Genomic DNA, 21,880 nt, shown 5'->3' with positions numbered 1-21,880 from the left:
ATCCTGGGAGAAAAGGGCTTTGACTAGATCTGATGGGTATGGGAATTCAGACTAGAACACAGAGACGACCAAAACCAGGGGCTCCTACTTTTGGAGGGTAGAAAACTCACTCTGAGGTAAGAGTTGGAATTAACGTGACACAGGGTTTATAAGTATTTAATGAAATATTGTATTTATTAATGACCTCAAAAATCATCTAGCTTAGTTCAGAGAACTTGCTAAAAAATGCTCTGTAATGAAGATGGTAAATATCAAAGAGCAGACCAATTGTGAGAGGGAAGATATACATGTGGTTATACTTACCATAATCCCAGAACACAGAGAGGATATAGCAGTACTTACTATTTGGGACAAACCTTCCCTTAATTTCAAAAAAAGGAAGAGTCATGATTAGGTGCATGAGGTGACAAGGTGAGAACAGAAAAGCAGTGATGAATGCAGTAGCAGTGAAGAAAAGAAAAATGGGAAGAGGTCCTGACAATAAATGCCCCAGGAGCAGAAGAGCTAGTTGCTTCTTGGATGAGGTGACAGCAGAAGCAATAAGGGCCAAATAAACCCCCACTGGCTGACTAGAAAGTGACACTAGAAGCAACAATGGTAAGAAAATATCAGTAATTGCTGAGAAGCTGGTGAGAACCATTTGGAAGCAAAAAAGGAAAGCAGAAGGACTTGAAAGTGGTACTTGATAGCAAACTAAATCTAAGAGATGACGGGGCTCAGAATCAACATACTTTGGCCTTGTTATTTAGGTTCTTGGCTTCCCTAAGTAAGGCGAGATATGAGAAAACAAAGGTAAAACCTCTCAACAAACTTAAATTCACCTTGACACTTTCTTTACACATAAGAGTCGAACCATAAGAAAATAAGCAGAAATCCAGGATTTGGTCAAATGATCAACATCCAGGCATTATCTATCGCTCACTATTTACATATTTAAATTAACATTTCCATATTACTCTACGATCTTAACTGGTGCTCATATTGAAGACTCTAAGGCACTAAAATATCCCTACATACAGAAGAATATTTTCAGTATAAAGGAGTTACTAAGGCAAAAGGATATACCAAGTATACTTAAAAAAAAAAATTTTAGCAGTTAATTTTAATAAATATTGACAGTATGCCCACTAAGCAAAAGGCATTATTTTAGCACATAGAATCAGAGATGAAAAAGAAACAATTTCTGTTGTTAAGGAAACAAAATAGAAGGAAGCTAATATTCCTTGAACACTTTAATAAAGTAAGATTTTATGTAGCAAGATAAAGACAGCATCATTGTTTCTGCCCCTATAAGATTCAGAAATTTAGTGGACATTTCTCTCCTAAGTGTTTATTTCATTAGAAATGCAAATTAATAAATTAACTAGTGGCATCCTGTTTATAGTCTGTTATGAACAATAAGCATTCACTAGCTTAATTATTTTATAATATGTACCTGTGCATAGATATATTCATTAAATTTAAGACTCCCATTCAGAGTATTCATTTCCAGAGTTAACTAAAGAGATCTCAGTCTAATTAACAGGTTATTTTGGAATCAAAGAATCTTCAGTTACAAGAATGTTGGTGCTTACCCAATCAAAATTCTTCTTCTATGCAAGAATTACTTTTTATAAAATCATCTAACCAGTGCATGAGCACACAGAATGATAGGACACTGGCATAACAAAGCAATGATTCCACTTTTATACAGCCATAATTGCTGGACAGCTCTTCCCTGTGAGTCGGAATTTGCTTCCTTGTAACTCTCACCTGTTAAGTCTAAATTTTGCCTTCTAAAGGTGCAGAAAACAATGTCTTCCAAGTCACAGCTCTCTCTTCTAGGTTAAAGATCCTTCACACATTTTTATAGCCTTTTATAATAATGATTTCATGATTCTGTACTCTCCTAATTATCTTCCTGAGTTCAATCTCAGTTTGTCAACACTTCTTTTACATATCAAAAGGATACCATCTAAAGAGTACTGCACCATCTGTTTTAGAACTTACATTTGTTTTTGCAGTCTAAAATTTCATTTGTTTTCACTTTTGCAAATGAGGTTCAATAGGTAACTAATATTTAACTCTAGATCTACTAAAATAAGCAAGTTCTATTCATAAAGTCCTCTACTCTTGCATGTACTGGATACTGTAATTTGTTTTGGTGCATAGGATCTTGAGCTCCTTTGTGTGGTGGAGGAGTCACCTCAGTGTGAGGTAAAGAATATTGCTCCTACAGGTTCTGATAACTAGGAGTCAGTGGTGGATAGCTACAATTCCTGTTACAGAAGTGGTATCTATGCTGGAAGCAAGCAATATTGAAGAAATGGCACAGGTAAAATCATGGCAGTGATGAGAATTTCCTAATCAGACAAGTTCTGTGACATGGTTTTGAGGCATTGTTCCTGAAGCTTAGCCTTAAGTCTGGTTATCTAGTCCTTATAAAGACTATAAGGCACCTAATACTATTTTTCTTAAAGTAATATTTTTTTTAATTTGAAACAATCACACACTTACAAGTTGGATGTCCAGAGGCACAAAGAACTTTCTTCCCTAAACTATTTGAAAGAAAGATGCTGACATGATGGCCTTTCACCCACAGAATACTTTAGTATGCATTTTCTATAAATAAGGACATTCTGATATAATAACACAGCCATCAAAACCAGAAAATTAACATTAATATCTTATTACTATCTGTTACAGGTTGAACTATGTCTACCCCAAAAGATACAATTAAGTACCAGTACCTCAGAATGTGACTTCATTTGGAATAGATTTGCTGCAGATATAATTAGTTAAGATAAGGTCATACTGGAGTAGAACGGGCTCCTAATCCAATAAAATATCCTTGTAAAAAGACAGCCATGTGAAGACAAAGAGACATGGAGAGGTTATATGAAGATGGAGACAGAGACTGAAGTTATGCATTTATAAGCCAAGAAATCCCAAGGATTTCTGGCCATCAGCAGCAGCTAGGAGAGAAGTATGAATTCTCTCTCAGAAGGAACCAATCTTGCTGACACCTTGATCTTGGACTTCTAGCCTCCAGAACTGAGACATTAAATTTCTGTTGTTTTAAGCCACCTAGTTTGTGGTACTTGTAATTAAAATTAATAAACCATCTAATTTAAAAACCCCATTTAAGATTTACCAGTCGTCCTAATGTGCTTTCTAAGAAAAGGAGCTAGTTTATAATCACATATTGCATTTCTCTTTATTCTGTCAGTCTGAACAGTTCCTTAGTCTTTCCCTGACTTGCATAATCTTGATGTCTAAAGATTACAGGTTTGTTACTTTGTAGAATGTCTTTGATTTGAGTTTGTCTACTGTTTCCTTGTGCTTAGATTCAGATCATACATTTTTTGGCAGAAATATCACAGAATTGACACCATGTTCCCCTCAGTGCATCGTTATCAGGTGCACACAATTTTGATTTCTGGGCTTACTGATGATATACAATTTGATTATGTGATTAAGATGGTGTCTGCCAGGCTTCTCAACTGTAAAGTTACCTACCTCCCTCTTTTTTTTTTTTTTTTTTTTTTGCCTTTAATCAGTAAGTCTTTTGTAGTTCCAGTGTGACCTCAGGCATGGCACGAATCCCAGACTTGCTGGATGCCACACTTTAAAGGCCTGGAAGTCGTGGCATCTATCTATCTATCTATCTATCTATCTATCTATCTATCTATCTATCTATCTATCTATCATCAATCATCCATCTACCTACTTATCTATATTTGTATAGACTTATAGTTTCTTGTATTATTCAGTAGGCTCTAATCCATTTCTATCATTATTATGATGCTCAAATTGTGCTTCATTTTGCTAACGAAAGCTCCTTTAAGCTGGTTACTTTTGACATGTCTCTATCCATTTTTGAGCACTTTCTTCTTTTTGGGGCAACATATGTTCCAGTCACATCGTGTACGTTCTCTTTCCCAGACCTTGAATCAGAAATGTCTGATCTTTCTCATTCAGTGGTCACAGGATTCATTCTAGTTTCCTCCTTTTCACATCTAAAGCTCCTTCTCTGATAGTAAGAAATCTGGCTTTCACAATTCTTAATATAAACGCTCCTTTGATTAGTCCCCTGTGTTATATAACCAATCTTCCATCTCTGCAACCATTCCCACAGATGTTCCTCTAACCCCACACCAGGTGACCCTCCTAGAGTGGATGCATGGCTCTGCCCTGCCATATTGAGGCCATTCCTACTCGCCCCAAGTGGATGTCATCCTTTCCTTGGTTCCATGTGGTCATATACAAGCTCTAACACTCTGTGCTGGGCTACCCACTGTGTTTTTGTGTATATTCTCTTCTCATCACAATTTAAGCTCTGACTCCCCATACCAGGCCATTCTACCCCTCAGCCCACCATGTAGACTACCTTCTTACTCTGCTTAGCCTCTGATTATCCATACTAGGTCATTTCTCTATGGGGATGGATGCCCTCCTCACCCCACTCAGGCTCTCACATCCTGTGTTGGGCTGCCCCACCATAAGTGGATGGGGATTTCCTTGGGCCCTGATAACTCCTGCCATGCCATGGGGATCCCCTCCTCACCATGCTCAGGATCTGATTCTTCTTACTGGACCTTACCTTACCTCCATGTAGACAACATCTTCACCTATTTTGGGCTCTGATACCTCAAACGAAGTCACCTCCTTCACTCTGAATGCCCTCATACTGCATGAGTTCAGATTCTTCATAAGCCTCCACTACATAGACACTTTCTTCACCCTGCTAGAGCTATAAAACCCCATGCCAGGCTGCCCCTCTGTGTAGATGCCCTCCCCACTCAGCAGCAGGCCATCCTTTGTGTGGATGTCTTTTTATCCAATTTGGGCTCTGCCTCTTCACTCCAGACCACCCCAAGCATGTGAACGATCCGACCCTGCTGACTCTAGTAACCCATGTCAGGCTTCTCCTCCACACTGATGGCTTCCTCACAGATCTCTGACTCTCTGCATCAGGTTGCTCTCACATTATGGTGAATGCTCTCACCTTATTCAGGCACTGATTCCCTATGCTGGGCCACTTCACTGTACTGATGACTTCCTCATCTTGCTCAGATTCTTATACCCTACACCAGGCCACCTCTTCTTGAGGATACCCTTCTCAGCCTGCTTAGACTCTGAGTCCCTGTACCAGGATACCTTCATGTGTGAATTCCCTCCTCACTCTGTTTGGGCTCTGAGTCTCTACACTAAGTTGTTCTCCTATGTAATGAACTCTTCACCCAATTTTGGCCCTGAAATCCCACTCTGTGGCACTGTAGCTTACCTCCTCCACTCCCACCAGTTCAGTGCTGTTACAGACTAACTGTTTGTGTCCCCCATAAATTCACATGTTGAAATCCTAGCCCCAATGTGATGGTATTAGGAGGTGGGGCCTTTGGGAAGTGATGAGGTCATGAGGGTAGAGCCCTCATGAATGGGATTAGTGCCCTTGTAAAAGAGACCTTAGAAACCTTCCTTGCTACTTTCATCATGTGAGGACACAGTGAGAAGCCAGCAGTCTACAAACTTGCAGAGGACTCTCATCAGAACCTGACCATGCTGGCACCCTAATCTTGAACTTCCAGCCTCCAGTCCATGGTATTCTGTTATGGCAGCCCTAATGGACTAAGACCTCTATATTGTTCTGCTCCACCTAATGGCTTTAGTCAGGAAGGAAAGGGAAGAAGAAATGGAAAGAGTTTCAATTATCACCTTAATAAACTCCTTTTATGTTTAAATGACAAGAGTCAGTTTTAAAAAAGGAACCCTGACCAATACACATCTATAAAGTACCAGTGCGGGTAATTTTTCAAATTAAAATGGGAAACTTTACATTTATTCCTATTAAATTTTATCCTATTGGTTTTGATCTATCAGTTCAAAATATGCTGATCTTCTTGAGCTTGACATTTACTTAATGTTATTAGTTGTCCTTGGTAGCTTTATGACAACTGAAATTTTATAAACATGTCATTTATTTTTGTCAAAGCTATTAATTAAAAATGTACAGAAAGGGAGCTCAAGAGAACAAAGTCCTGAATAATATAACCTAAGACAAAGCTTTACACTGGCAATGGGCCTGTGGTCAAATTTTAATTCGTCTTCCCATAAAGATATATAAGCAGGTCTGTCTGTCAAATAAGCTGGAGGAAATAAAGGGCACTTGCTTATTCACTTTTATCTCTTACTGAATGAATGAATGGATGAAGAATATGAAGTCCTCCCAACTGCTGAAATGCAACTGTGAAAACAATGTTGCAAAACAAATCACCAAAGTGTAGAACTGATAAACTCACGATCAACATAATTAGAGGTCATAGAACTGATGTAAGAATTGGGTTCTATGATTCCACATATACAAACACTAGGTCCAAAAAGGTATAGTTTAGTAATAGTCTCTTTGACTAATTATATTACAAGCCTTACATGATGGACTCTCTCTTTTTATATAAACAAGTCTAAGACAGGATGTAAAATTAATCACTAAATTGCTTAATATAATCTGATTGATATAATACTAAGTGGTAGAGCTGGAACTCAAACCCAGGTAATGTGCTTAACTATTGCCCTATTAGGTTAATGAAATTAAACAATCATCAATATCTTTGCTTGTCTTCCTAAAATATCAAATTTGAAGGGGCCAGGGCATATAAAAACTATTCAGGCATAGCTGATCTGTACATTCTTTTTGCTTTTTAATAACTTTCTCTCTTGCATGTAGCAACATGGAATAACACCAAAGCAGAAGTGACATAACAATGCAAAACCCCTAGATATTTAATTAATAAATTTTTATTCTTCATTTTGAGGTATCATGAAAGAAGGAAGAAAGGAAGCCACATCTCTCAATAAGGAGGATTTTTAGACAGAGTTGTTTGTCTATATAGACTCTATTTACTTGGCACATAGTAATGCTCAAGAGACATTAGTTGTTGTTTTTTTTAATCTTCCTCATTTAACTTAAACATTCACCAAGCATTCTCCATGTACTGGGTGACACGAAAAGCACCAGGGCTACAAACACAAGTAAAATATAGTTTCTGCCCTCATTTATTTCTGTATGTGCATTCAGGGATAGAAGAGGAAAGAAAATGAAGAGATATCTGTCTGCAAACACTTCATGGAACAAATGATGTCTGAAGGATGGGACCAATTTATCACCAGGAAATCCAGCTCTACAACAGGGATCTTAAAAGTTCACCACATATTTTCTATGAAATATGTTTCTCGGACCTTCCCAGTAACCCAAACTCAGAAACCTTGCCTAATTCTCTATTCTGTATACTTGCCACAAAACAAAACTAAGAAGGACAGTCTTTAGCACATGTTACAAAGATTTATTAATACTAAACCTAAAGATTTACTCATTCAATACATTTTTACATTCCTTGGTATAATTACAAATATGGATTAATTTCTGCAATATCTATCATCATATAAGACAATCTGTTGACGTGCTACCAAAACACTTCACTAAAAAAAATCACGTTGTTAGATTTGTTTCAAAATATCTTTTAATAGAAAAAAACAGACAGACTCAAGGTAGTACTGTCATTTTAAAAGTAATAATGTATTTGTTTTAAAACAAATGAATATTGGCTTAAGATGGCAAAAATGAGGTATGGGTCTGAATCAGACAGTATAAATAAACCTAGCCAATGAGAGGAATGGCAAACTGGAAAGTGGTAAATGGTAGAAAACTACACATTTAGATATTTAAGAGTTGTGCAGGGTCTGAAAGGACATGAAATAGGCAAAGAGTAAGGAAAGATCAACAACAGATTTTGGATAAGACTCAGAAAGAATGGCATGGAACAATAAAAAACAATCGCATCAAATGAACAAAGTATATTCTTTTCATTATACGTATGAAATGTTTTGAAAAACAAATATTAAAAAGTCCTTGTTTCTGGACCATAATTTATTTCCTTCCCCCTTCCCTCTTTTTGTTGTGGGAGGGGTAGAAGGAAGAAAGAGAAGCTCAGCAATGCATTTAAAAGAATATTTGTAACATTTTACTGAACATTTCTAGATATCTGCAGCAAGAAGATTTTTAACAGGTAATCACTTATTAATAGGAGACATCGCTGATTATTCAGAACTGTAAATTGGATGTTAATCTTCCTGCATAATGTTCTTCAATGGTTCTTCTTCACCTTTACAATAAAGTTTAAAATTCTTAGTATGGCAGCCAAGCCATTTCAAGATCTGACTCCATTTTCAGATTCATCTCTATCCACATTCCTTTTATCAACTTCATAACAATTCATTTCTTGGCAGTTAGTCAAATAAGTCAAGTCATTCTTTCCTTCTGTTGCTTTTGTACACTGTTCCTTCTGCTTAAAATGCTTTCTTGAGCCCCCTTTCCATTTGATCAACTACTATTTTCCTTAAAGATAGGTCATGTTTCATTTTCTCCTTGAATATTTTTCCTGACATATTACTCTGTGTTACTGTACCCATCCTAGGCTCCCACAACACTCTATGTATGTTTCTAACGGTTCTTTTTATACTGCAATACAACTGCTAATTTATTCCCTTTCTTCCTTACTACACTGTGTTCTTGAATGGCAGGAAATGTGTCTTAGTTTTCTCTGAGTCCCCTGCAACTTGCACAGTATCTGCCTCAGCAGATACTTGAATTCATGAAAAAAAAAAAAAAAAAAACACAACAGTAATTCATTTTTCCAAGGAGTACACTATAGTAGAAAAAGTACTATATTGAGTCCTGCCCATAATTTGCTATAAGTAACAAATTCTGAACTGCCAATAAAATAACGAGATTATTTCGATCTCTAAAGTTCCCTATGATCTCTGCTAACTTAGTTTTTTTTCTATAAATTCTTGATAGGTAATAAAACTACTGTAAAAAGAATAGTCTTTAATTCAAATGCATACTAATTTATACTGGATTTATCGCAAGTCTTTAGGTTTCACTATAGAGATTTCTATTATTAGTATAGTGGCTGTGGAAAGAAGAACTTGATGGCCTGACTGCCGTAGGGTCCTATTTTTTCTCTCAGCTTCACTGGCATTTGATTTTCCTCCCATAAGACTTTCTCTTTATCTGTTGACTCCACTTCTATTTCCACTCTTAACTTTTTAACTTAGCTCTAGAACTAGTTCAGGAAGATGACTGGCATGTGACAGAAACTAGTGATGGCAAAGGGGAAGAAAAGGAAGAGGATGAGCTCCAGAGGTCATAGTCTTCTTGTTCTGTCGTCTTCTCTTGCTTGGAATGAGGGCACACTGGTCTTTACAAAGACTTAAATCCCAGCTCCTCATTCACTACTATTCCTTCCACTTATATCCCACTTTTTAATTTTGGACAAACAAAAACATAAGGAAAGAGAGAAGAGCTTTTTACCTTATCCTTTATATAATTGGTCATACAGAGAAAGGAGTCTCCCTTTTTTACTGAAGCAAAGAAATGTATCCCTACTTAAAAATATCTTCACATAGTAGTAGTCAGTTTCTACTATTAGGATGTTAGTACTACAGGAACCATATTATAAATTAGGCTTTTTTGGTCCTGACTGAAGGAGTAACTTCTATAAAAAACTGGTTTAATTAGGAAGAGGATTTACAAATTACAGTTACAATTGACTTTTCAAATACGTTACTTAAAAATCAAAGTCTGACTATCCAACTGCAATCAGTAGTTTCTGTGTTTTAAGTCACACTAAAAATAGTAATGAGTATCCTCATTTGAAAAGACCAATGTTATAATAGTTAAAAGGCTTCCATCATAAATGATATTTATTGAAAACAATTTGAAAAGATATACTAATAAACCTAAGGTGTATTCTCTACTAGAAATGTAAATTCTAAGAGGTACTTAGCAGAAAAATAAAATTATTTTTATGGAAACCTAACTGACAAGTAAAGACAAGTAAAGTTTATTATATTGCTTATAAATTCTACTGCCTGGTTTCTTCTTAGCCCAAATATGTGGACCCTTATTTGCCACTCAAAAGATTTCAATTAACTTAAAGAAAGTACTAATCTAAGACATGTAAGGTTTAGATGGCAGACTAAAAATTTTAATTGTAATCATTGAGCTAATTGCTTCTTTAGAAAGAGGCATATTTCTTCTTTGATTAAATCAAGCAGACACCCCCAAGGAAAATGGAGGGAACCATAAGTTCTGGTTTTCCTGGGACAATCTTGGCTGATACTTGTCTTGGAGAAATTGATAGGGTCCTTTTTCATTCTCAAAAGTATGCTGGGTTGGATGATAAAGAATACGGTAGCCCTACTTCTAAGGTGTTCTCTTCATATCAAAGCAACAGCTATTATTTAGGTACCCAAGAACTAAAGGGATTACAAAGTGCCCTCGAAGTGCTTAAAATATAGTTGAAAAGACTGAATAAATTTTTCAGGTTAAACATACAAAATTTAAATGGTTTTTAAAAATATAACGAGTTAAAAGAAATGTTACAAGAACATACATAGTTACTTGCTAAATGAATAGCACAATAATTGGTAGTAAGAGATTTCATAGGTGGTAGGGTAACTTTCTGTTCCATAATTAATTCCATAGAACCCAACATCACCATTTACTGAGTGCCTTATATGTGTCAGGTCTGGTTTAGAGTGCTTTACATACATATTAACCCTCACAGTTATCCTATGAGGTGTACTATTATTCACAAGGATGGGAATTTCACTGATGAGAAACGTACCTGACAGAGGTTAAATAACATGAAACTTTATGCAGCTAGCAAGCGACAGAGTTGGGATTTAAACTCAAGTTCTCTAATTACAAAGCCAGTGAACTTTTCATTTCTCTTGTCTTCACACAGGGTGGTAGTTTTCAATTGGGGGTGATTCTGCCCCTCGGGGGGACATTTGGTGATATCTGGAGACAGTTTTGTTTGTCACAAATGTGTGTGGAGTGGCTAGTGAGTAGTGTAGAGGAAATGCTCACTAAGACTTTACCAAAAGAAACCTTTTAAAGATAAGATCTGAGCTCAGTCTGGAAGCATAGGTAGCATTTGAATAGGCTGGGAAATGGTGGTGATAAGGGTCAATTCTAGATAAGAACAGTACAGAAAGTACAAAACAGGTTCAAAAGATAGCAAATTACCAATTTACCAAGATCAAAGTAAAAGAGTATTGAAGGGAAAGTGAAAAGAAAGACTAGAAAGATGAAGTGATCTTTTAAAAAAAGACTAAGGAACCTGAACTGGATTCACTTAAGATTTCTAAGCAAGGGGGTAACATGAACAATATATATTATTATAGCAAGATTAATCAAGAAACCAGGGTAAAGAGACTAATTAGGATACTACTGAAACAGTTAAGCCATAAGGTATTCAAAGTTTGTGCCTTCGTGTGGTGGGGAAAGTAAGGAAGAAAGACTATATAATAATAAATTACCATTCTTACCTGTAATGCACTGAAACTGTCCATCTTCTCTTCTTATTGTAAATGCTTCCCCTGGGTTAACTTGAACTAGAATAACCTTAAAATAAGATGAAGAAGTATTAACGAAAACGATAGAGCAAATTAGTATATCAAAATATTATATACTGCTAGTAAGAGAGTAGATGTAAGCTATTTAACCATATGAAACTGGGAGGGAAAATGGGGATTATGCACTTTACACATTTGTTAAAAAAGTATTATTTCACTTTTCTGGAGGTCAGACTTAAGCCAAAGTAAGGAAATAAAAAAAAGATAGTGGCAAACTTTTACTGGAAAGTCAATAAACTTCACTCTGAAACAAAAATGAAATCAAGCCATACTGGGTCATCTATGCTTGGTTCATTAGTTGCTAAGTACTGTGTTTTTTAAAAAATAAAGCATAAATTTACAAGTAGAACATTGGATTGGCATACTTGAATTAGTATGATATCTCAATTATATTTGATAATGTGTTAAATCAATCTTAGAATTTAAAGTAGTTTTCATTTTATAGGTAACACGCACTGATTTTATTACATTTGAAAAATAGAAAACTGGAAAAAAATCTGAGGTCCTTCTATCATAAAATAAACATTGTTAACATTCTGATAAATTTCTCTACACATAGGCCTAATTTTTCTCCTTAAATATAGACATAAGATCTTCAATTCCATATCGTTTTCTAGTTTAATATTATAAAAAGACTTTTCTACATTACTTGTCAAAGCATTTCATTGAATGACTATACCATAAACTACTTACCATTCTCCTAACGTAAGGAACTTAGTCTTCAATTTTTCCATTATTAAAACAATGCAGAAGTGAGCATTTTAGTATGTACTTGTCCCCTCTCTATAATTAGTATCACTTCCTTATAAGAGAATTCTTGTATCTGTTGCGTGTAAATGCTTTTTAAAAAGGTTTTACTAATTGATACTTTCCCTCATAGTCTATGAGGAAACACTCTTTTACCACATTTTCTGCAACCTTGGAAATCAGAGTTGTAAAATCTTTGTTACCGTGATATATGAAATAGTCATTACTATTATTTTAATTTGCACTTGATTATTAATGAGGTAAAATGCTATCTTTATGTTTGTTACTACCTCTTTTGTAAACTGGCTGCTTATGTCATCATACCCATTTATTTTGGGGGGCTTTAAGTGTTCTTAGTGATTTATATAATTTTTTTGCATATTAATAATACTTTATTATATTATGCTGCAAATATTTTCCCATTTTGTTTTCTCCTTAATTTTAATACAATTATTTAATCTCTTGGAGCCAATGTTATCTATTTTTGCATTGTGATCTTCTTCTATTGCTTCTAAATGTGGCTAGTTTGTACTGAACTGTGCTGGAAGTGTAAAATATATTCCGGGTTTCAAAGACTTAGTATAAAAAAACCCCAACAATGTAAAATACCTTGTTAATAATTCTTATATTGATTACATGTTGAAATAAAATTCTGAACATACTGGGTTAAATAAACATTATTATAATTAATTTCACCTGTTCTTATTTTTTAATGTGGCTACTAAAAAATTTTAAAGTACGTATGTGCTTATATTTCCACTGGACAATGCTGACCTAGAGGTCTGATAAAAATAAAAGTTTCTATTTTTTTTTAGCTTTTAGATAATTGCTTATATTTAGTTCTTTAATGCATCTTAAATTTATCTGGAGAAGATTCAGAAATATTTTTTTTCTAGAGAGCTAACCAATACAATTTGCTAAATTTAGGATATCTCCTTTAGCACACAATAGACTTTGACTTATCTCATCCATGCCACTATCTACTTTGGCAAAAATAGCTGTGGAAAAGTTTTACTTTAATTATTTTAAACACTGTAACTTTAGAAATGTTTTCTGATGTTTTCTCAATCACTACTGTTCTATTCAAATCTTTCTTTGATATTTACTGGTAATAAGTGCTATGGTAAGAGAAGTAAAGTGCTACCAGAGCACACAGGACAAAGTATCTCAATTAGCCTGTTACCTAACTGAGCATGTGTGTATATATGTGCACCATGTATATGTTTGTGTAACTGCTTTCCAGAGAATGTAAAACTTAAGCTGAGTCTTGAAGACTGAGCAGGAATTACCTTAGCAAGAAGAAAAGGAAGGCCTTTCAGGTGTTAAAAAGAGCAAGTGCAAAGCTCCAGGAAAGGCGATATCACATACAGTTTATCATAGTCAATGAACCAAAAGAAGTTCTATAGTTCTATATGGTTGGAGTATGGGGTGGGAACACAGGAACAAGGTGAGAAATGCGGGAAAAGGAAGACACAAGCCTTTATAGGGTCTTGTGAGCCATTTTAAGGGCAATCAAGAGTTATTACTTAAGCAGGAGGATTACCCTTGCTGCAGTGCAGCAATCAGGTACAGAAAGACCTGTCAGGAGGTTATAGCACTCATCTAAGTAGGTTTCTTTTAATGCACTAATTTTTATTTGCAACTTTTATTATTTCCTTTCTTTTGTTTTCCTTAGGCTTACCATGTTGTTTTTCTAACTTTTTCAGTTGAATACTGTATTTCATTCTTTCTTTAGTAATACATGCTTTTAAGACTATGAATTTGACTTAACTCAGCTTTAATCAAAGTATTTTCACTGTTTTTTAAAGATTTTCTGCTATTTTGCTCTTGATTTCCTCTGTAATCTAAGAATTGTTCTATAAAAACTTACAATTTTGAAAGTGGGCTAGGTTTCAGTTTGCCTTTATTTCCAATACATTTTTATCAATCTCAACAAATCCGTGGTTGTTAGAAAACATTTTAAACTTATTCTGTCTTATTCACTTCTTTCTTAATTAGTGTTAGAATTTGGTAGAGGTGGTGAATTGCTGAAGGATGTTACCTGAGGCCAGCACTGAGTTAAAGCACAAGCGTTCTTAACCTGGGAGCCACAGGTATCCATTCAAAGGGTCTGTGGACCACCAGAATTGTATATGAAATTTTCTGTAGATATTACAACTTTCTAGAAAAATGTTCACTGTTTTCTTTAGATTTCATTAAATTCTTAATAGGGTCCAAGACCCAAATTAGTGCTATGTCACACCATGCTGTGTGCTTTACATACATGTTATTTCTTTTAACCATGATCATCTAACAGTATTGGTATTATGAAGTTACATAAAATACTAATTGTTCCTCTAATAAATTTATTCACTATAAAGTTGTAAAAAAGAAATAAAACTAAGAAAACCAAACATGATATATACATAACTAATAAATTTTGCTATTAAGTAAAAAAAGAATAAACAGGCCTCTTTTAAATTATAAGATGTTCCAAAAAATGTAAGCAGTGAAATTTATTCCTTAATCTAAAAATCAATTATTAAACACCCAGTGTTTAGTACCTATTCTTATATGTACTGTGAATAGCAAGAAGAAGAATAAATCACAGTCCAAGGCCTCAAAAAGTCTAGCCTAGTGAGGAAGGCAGACAAGTACACAGCCAATTAACTGTACAGTGTCATCAGTGGTATAATCAGGATATGACCAATGTACTATAGGCTCCATTCAGGGCGGGATAAGCAGGAAAAAATCTTGAAGGAGTTTTTCTATATAATGTTCATAGGGACAACCAAGAGTTAACAGGCTAAAAATGGGAAGAGGACATTTTAAGAAGAGAGCCACATAGCATGTATGAAGTAATGAAGATGAAAGAGGTCATGGACAATTTGAAAACGGAGAGGTGTGGTATAGCTAAAGTTTAAACTAGTTTGAGAAATGCTATGGAAAGAGAGAAGATTGGGATTAATAAGCAGGGGCTAGATCATGAAGATCCTTAAATATCAAGCAATGGAGTTAAATCTTTAGGCAAAACTACTACACAGGGAAGGGTCATATTCAAATTTCACCTTTACCTCAACTTCTTATATTGAAATATTTCATACGTACAGGACAACTGCAAGATTGGTTCAACTAGATTCATTATATTCCCTTCAACTAGATCCACCAATTGTTTAACATGTTGCCACATTTGCTCACTCTCACGCACTCTATTTTGATACACCATTTTAGAGTACTTGAGGGGTGTTAAGTTTGATCACTTGGTTTAGGTGATTTCTGTCAGATGTCTCTTTTATAAAGGTACCATTTCCTTTTGAAAGTAATAAACAATCAATACGGTGATACTTTGAGACCTTGTGACTGTCCTATTCTCCAACTATCTTTCACTCAATGGTTTCAGCAATTATTACTAAATCATTATTGTGGTAATTGTAAATGGTGATTAAAAAAAAAATCAATGTTTCTACATTTACCAGTTAGCATTCTTCGGTTAAGCAGAGACTTATTTTCTATATTCTTCCCCTTATCCCACACCCTTATTTAAATGTTTCTTACTATGATTCTTTTAAAAATCAATGTTATAATCCACCACAGTCACTACTAGCATTTTTAGTGAGATAAATTCACATAAAATTTAATTTTTAGTTAATATTAAAGTGTTTAATTCCATGGAATTTAGTATGTTCACAACATTGTACAACCATTACCTCTAGTTCCAAAAATTTTACTACTCCAAAAAAACGCCCCTTCCTTACCCATTAAAGTATCACTCTTTTTCCTTCTCCAAAACCCTGGTAACCACCAATTTGCCTTCTGTTCCTACAGATTTACTCATTTTGGATGTATCATATAAATAGAATCATACGTGATCTTTTTGTGACTGTTTTCTCTCACTAAGCATGTTATTGTGGTTCATGTGGGTTGCAGCATGTATCAGTACTTCATTCCTTTTTATGGCTGAATAACAATCCACTGTATGGCTATATCACAATGTGTACCCATTCAAACACTGATGAACATTTGGACCATTTTATTGGCTATTGAGAACAGTGCTGCCATAAACATTCATGTACAAGTATTTGAGTTCCTGTTTCAATTCTTTGAAGTATATACTTAGATTGAGAACTGCTAGGCCATAAGGTAATTCTATGTTTTAACTTTGTGAGGAACCACCAAACTTTCCCACTGTAGCTGCATCATTTTACATGCCTAGCAATAATATACAAGGGTTCTAATTTCTCTACATTCTTACCAATGCTTGTTATTTTGATTATAGCCATCATGTGGGCATAAAGTGGCATCTCATTGTGGTTCTGATTTGCATTTCCCTAATGGCTACTGATGCTGAGCACCTTATCATGTGTTTGTTGGCTCTTTGTATATCTTCTTTGGAGAAATGTGTATTCGAGTCATTTATCCAATTTTAATTGGGTTGTCTGTCTTTTTGCCGAGTTATAAAAGCTTTTTATATATTGTAGACATTAGACTTTTAATCTATAAATTGTCTTTTTACTTCCTTCATAATGTTCTTTTATGTACAAAAGTTCTTTTTTTTAAAATTTACTTATTTTACTTATTTTAATTAGTTTCAAGTATACAATACTTTGTTTAGACATCTATATAGGGAACAATGGATACTGCGGCACTTCTGTACAGAGCGAGTCTCTCCTCGGCCTTCACTCTGACAAGGTCTCTCTGTAAGTCCTTGGTGACCCCTGCGCGCACTGGTGCTCAGAGTGAGCAGGTCCGTCACCACAAAATTCTGTTTGTGGATGCGGCCCCTTTAAGAGGCATCTGCGGCTGCCGTTGCTGCAGCCTCGGTCTAGGCTCACCACTCAGGACTGGGCAGCCTGGTGTCTTTGGCCTCTCCTACCTTCTGCCATTGCAGGGTGATTTCTTGGATTTCTCCCTAATTGCAGGGCTTGTTCATCTAGATCCCCGGAGATTTTTTCCTTGCTGCTGCTCCTTGTTTACATCACAACTTTGATTTGGTCGCCAGAGGGATGAACCGAGCCTGTATTATCTACACCAACAGACTCACAAATATAGTGGACAATTTGGTGATGGACACGGGGGAGGGGAGTTTAGGGGGCTGGGAGAATGGAATGAAGGGTTAAAGCAGCACAAATTAGTAGCTGATGGATGGTCATGGGGATGGGGAGCACGGCATAGGGAATGCAGTTAGCATTAATACGCTGGCTAGGTGGAGGGTCAGGGGAAGGAGGGAGCAACTAGGGGGATCATTTTACTAACTATATAGATGTCTAACCAATGTACGGTATACTTGAAACTAATTAAAATGAAAAAAAGTTTTTTTAAAAATAATCATTCATTATGCTCAAGTGGGTTTAATCCTAGGATGCAAGGATAGTTTGTTCATTTTAAACAAATCAATAAATAAGATACATCACATTAATAGAACAAAAAAAGCTATAATTATTTCAATAGACAAAGCATTTGATAAAATTCAAGATCTTTCATGATAAAAACTCTTAACAAATGAAGTGTTAGAAGAATGCATCTCAACATAAGAAAGGCCATATATGACAAGTCCATAGCTAACATCATACTCAGTGGTGAAAGGTTGAAAGCTTTTCTTCTAATATCAGGAATAAGACAAGGGTTTCCATTCTCACCGAAAACAATGAAATATTTAGAAATAAATTTAAGAAGGTGAAAGATCTCTACACTGAAAATGATAAAACATTGATAAAAGAAATGAAAGAAGACATAAATAAATAGAAAGGTATCCTCTGTTCACGGTCTGGAAGAATTAATATTGTTAAAATGCCCATACTACCGAAGCAATCTACAGAGTCAATGTATTCCTTATCAAGATACCAATAGCATTTTTTACAGAAGTAGAAAAAAACGATCCCCAAATTTATATAGAACCACAAAAGACCCCAAATAGCCAAAGCAATCCTGAGAAAGAACAAAGCAGGAGGTATCATACTTCCTGATTTCAAGCAATATTATAAAGCTATTGTCATGGAAGCAATATGGTACTGGCATAAACATAGACAAACAGATCAATGGAACAGAATCAAGAGCCCAGAGATAAACCCATGTATATATGCCAACTAATATTTGACAAGTAAGCCAAGAATATCCAATGCAGAAAAGAGAATCCTCAATAAATAGTACCAGAAAATTGGATATTCACATGAAAGGAATGAAACTATCTTAGGCCACTCACAATATTAACTCAAAATGGATTAAAGACTTAAATGTAACACCTGAAATCATAAAATTCCCAGAGAATACATAAGGAAAAAAGCCCCTTGACATGGGTCTTGGCAATGATTCATTGGATATGACACTTAAGCACAAACAACAAACTAAAAAAAATAAACAAGTGGGAGTATATCAAACTGAAAACCTTTCTGTACAGCAAAAGAAATGATCAAAAAAATGAAAAGACAACCTGTAGAAAGGGGAAAAAATATTTACAAATCATGTTTGATAAGGGGTTAACATGCAAAAAATATAAAAAACTCTTACAATTCAATAGCAAAAAAACAAATAATACAATTTAAAAATGGGCAAAGGAACAAAACAGACATTTTTCCAAAGAAGATATACAAATGGCCAAAGGGTACATGAAAAGGTGCTCAACATCACTACTCATTAGAGAAGTGCAAATGAAAGCCACAATGAGATATTGCCTCATATCTGTTAGAATTGCTATCATAAAAAGATAGGAGATGATAAATACTGGGAGGATGTGGAGAAAAGGGAATCCTTGTGCACTGTTGGTGGGAATGTAAATTGGTACAAAAACTATGAAATGGAGTATAGAAATTACTAAAAAAATTAAAGATAGAATTACCATATGGTCCAGCAATTCCACTTCTGGGCAAAGATCTGAACAAAATGAAAATACTATGTCAAAAAGATCTGTACCACTATGTGCATCATTATTTACAACAGCCAAGAAAGACATGGAGAAACCTGAGTGTCTATCATGAATGAATGGATAAAGAAGTTGTGGTATATATATATATATATATATATATACACACATACATACACACACACACACACACACACACACACACAATGGAATATTATTAAGACACACAAAAAAAGAAAAAAATCCTGTCATTCGTTACATGTATGGACCTAGAGGGTATTACGCTAAGTGAAATAAGTCAGGAAGAGAAAGATAAATACTGTATGATCTCACTTATATGTGAAATCTTAAGAAATAGAAAAAGAGACCAGATTGTGGTTACAGAGGTGGGGGTGGGTAGGGTTAGACTTGTCCCCCCCCGCCATAAGATAAATAAGTAATGCACAACGCAATGACTATAGTTAATATTGCTGTATGATATATTTGAAAGTTACTAAAAGAACAGATCCTAAAAGTTATTATCACAAAGGAAAAACACTTTCTCCCCCTTTTTCTTTTGTATCTATGTGAGATGGATATTAACTAAACTTATTATGTAATCGTTTCATACTATATGTAGGTCAAATCATTATACTATAAATCTTAAACTTATACAGAGCTATATATATCAATAATATCACAATAAAACTAAGAAAAACACCTAGAACGCAAAATCCACTCTTAAACACACAGTAGTACAATGCCCAAAACAAAGAAAAGACCTTAAAAGCATCCAGAGAGGAGAATATACATTATTTATAAAGGAATAACAATTAGAATAGTAAATTTCTCAGCTGCAACAGCAAAAGAAAAGTGTACTAATTTTTTCGGTCTTTTTTTTTTTTTTTCCTTATTAAACTTCAACGGATCTCAAAATTCTGTGACAGATTTTTGGTCAGGTTGTTTCCATTAAAAAATACTGATTTTAAAAATTAATAACTTAAAAACACACACACACACACCCCAAATGGTCCACGAAACATTCTTTCCTTCTGAAGGTTTTACAATGCGTTGTAACCATTAACCAGTTTATGTTAAACTTAAATGGCCAATTAAGACAAACAGTTCTGAGACCACTCTTCTACCTCTGATTAAGACTGGGGTGGCAGGTATTGGGGATAATACTCATTTAGCCTTCTGAGCTTTCTGGGCAGATTTGGTGACCCATGCCAGCTCCAGCTGCCTTCTTGTCCACTGCTGTGATGACATCCACAGCAACTATCTGTCTCATATCATGAACAGCAAATTACCCCAGAGGAGGACAGTCAGAGAACACATATGGGCTTGCCAAGAACACATATGGGCTTGCCAAGAACTGTATCAGTGATGGCAGCATCTCCAGATTTCAAAACCTTCAGCCATCTTCTAACTTTTTTCCAGAATGATAATCAATCTTCTTCAGCTCAGCAAATTTAAGAGTGATGTGAGCAGGGTGGCAATCTAGCACAGGTGTACATCCAGCACTGATTTGGCCTAGATGGTTCAACATAATCACCTGAGTGGTGAAGCAAGCTGCTTCCACTGGTGGGTCATTTTTGCTGTCACCAGCCACACTGTCAAAATGAACATCTTTGATAGACACATTTTTGATATTGAAGCCCAAATTGTTCCCCAGAAGAGCTTCCCTCAAAGCTTCATGGTACATTTCAACAGACTTTACTTCAGTTGTAATGGTGACTGTGAAAGCTGACCACCAAGCCCGGTTTGAGAACACGTGTCTCCACTTGGCCCACAGGGACAGTACCAATACTGTAGACATCCTGGAAGGGCAGACACAAAGGCTTATCAGTTGGACAGGCTGGTGGCAGGATACAATCCAGAGCTTCAAAAAGTGTGGTTCCTTCACAGGCAATGCCATCTTTACAGGTGACTTTCCATCCCTTGAATCAAGGCATGTTAGCACTTGGCTCTAGCATGCTGCCACCAGACCAACCAGAAATTAGCACAAGTGTTAGAGTTGTAACCAATTTTCTTAATGTAGGTGCTAACTCACTTAATGATTTCCTAGTATCTCTTCTGGCTGTAGCGCGACTCAGTGAAATCCATGTTGTTAACACCAACGATTAGTTGTTCCACACCCAATGTGTAATCCAGAAGGGCTTGCTCACGGGTCTGCCCATTCTTGGAGATACCTGCTTCAAATTCACCAACATCAGCAGCAACAATTAGGACAGCACAGTCAGCCTGAAATGTACCTATAATCATGTTTTTGATAAAGTCTCTGTATCTTCAAGGCATCAGTGACGGCCACATACTTGCTCGTTTCGAATTTCTACTGGGAGATATCAATGGTGATACCACACTCCTGTTCAGCTTCCAGTTTATCCAAGACCCAGGCATGCTTGAAGAAGTCCTTTCTCATCTCAGCAGCCTCCTTCTCAAAATTTTCGATTGTTCTTTTGTCCATCCCACATTTGTAGGTCAGATGACCAGTAGTGGTAGAATTGCCTAAATCAACGAGTCCAATGACAACAATGTTGATAAGAGTCTTTGAGTCTCCTCCTTTCTTTTTGGCTTATATTTAGCAGTGGTTTTTACAATATCTGTGTCTGGAAGCAAACCCAATGTGAAAAAGCTTTTCGAAGTCTTAAGAGAAAATAACTATCAAACTAGAAATTTATACTGAGATTTCTAAACCACCATTCAATAAGAGAGTGAAATTTAAAATATTCTGCAAAGATTGAAAGACCCTCACTTCAAAAAAAGTAGGAAAAAAGAAAACTCCAGCACAGAAAGTTGGGTAAATGGAAAACACAAAATAAACTGTTAGAAATAAATCCAAGTATTAATAAAATATAA

General features: G+C 35.5%; 1 protein-coding gene across 1 annotated transcript in view; it reads right to left on the bottom strand.

Annotated features, from left to right (window-relative positions):
- The window catches only part of FNDC3A (fibronectin type III domain containing 3A), a 181,523-nt gene that overhangs the window by 97,024 nt on the left and 62,619 nt on the right, over positions 1-21,880 (bottom strand). The window contains exon 3 of the mRNA XM_006916448.2: positions 11,374-11,449. Within this exon, the coding sequence (XP_006916510.1) occupies positions 11,374-11,449 (76 nt within the window). The remainder of the gene's footprint in view (positions 1-11,373; positions 11,450-21,880) is intronic.

Source organism: Pteropus alecto, unplaced genomic scaffold, assembly GCF_000325575.1.
Source record: "Pteropus alecto unplaced genomic scaffold, ASM32557v1 scaffold24, whole genome shotgun sequence".
NCBI lineage: Eukaryota > Metazoa > Chordata > Mammalia > Chiroptera > Pteropodidae > Pteropus > Pteropus alecto.
Note: the sequence above shows the minus strand (reverse complement) of the source record. Positions and strands in the feature narration are given on the sequence as shown.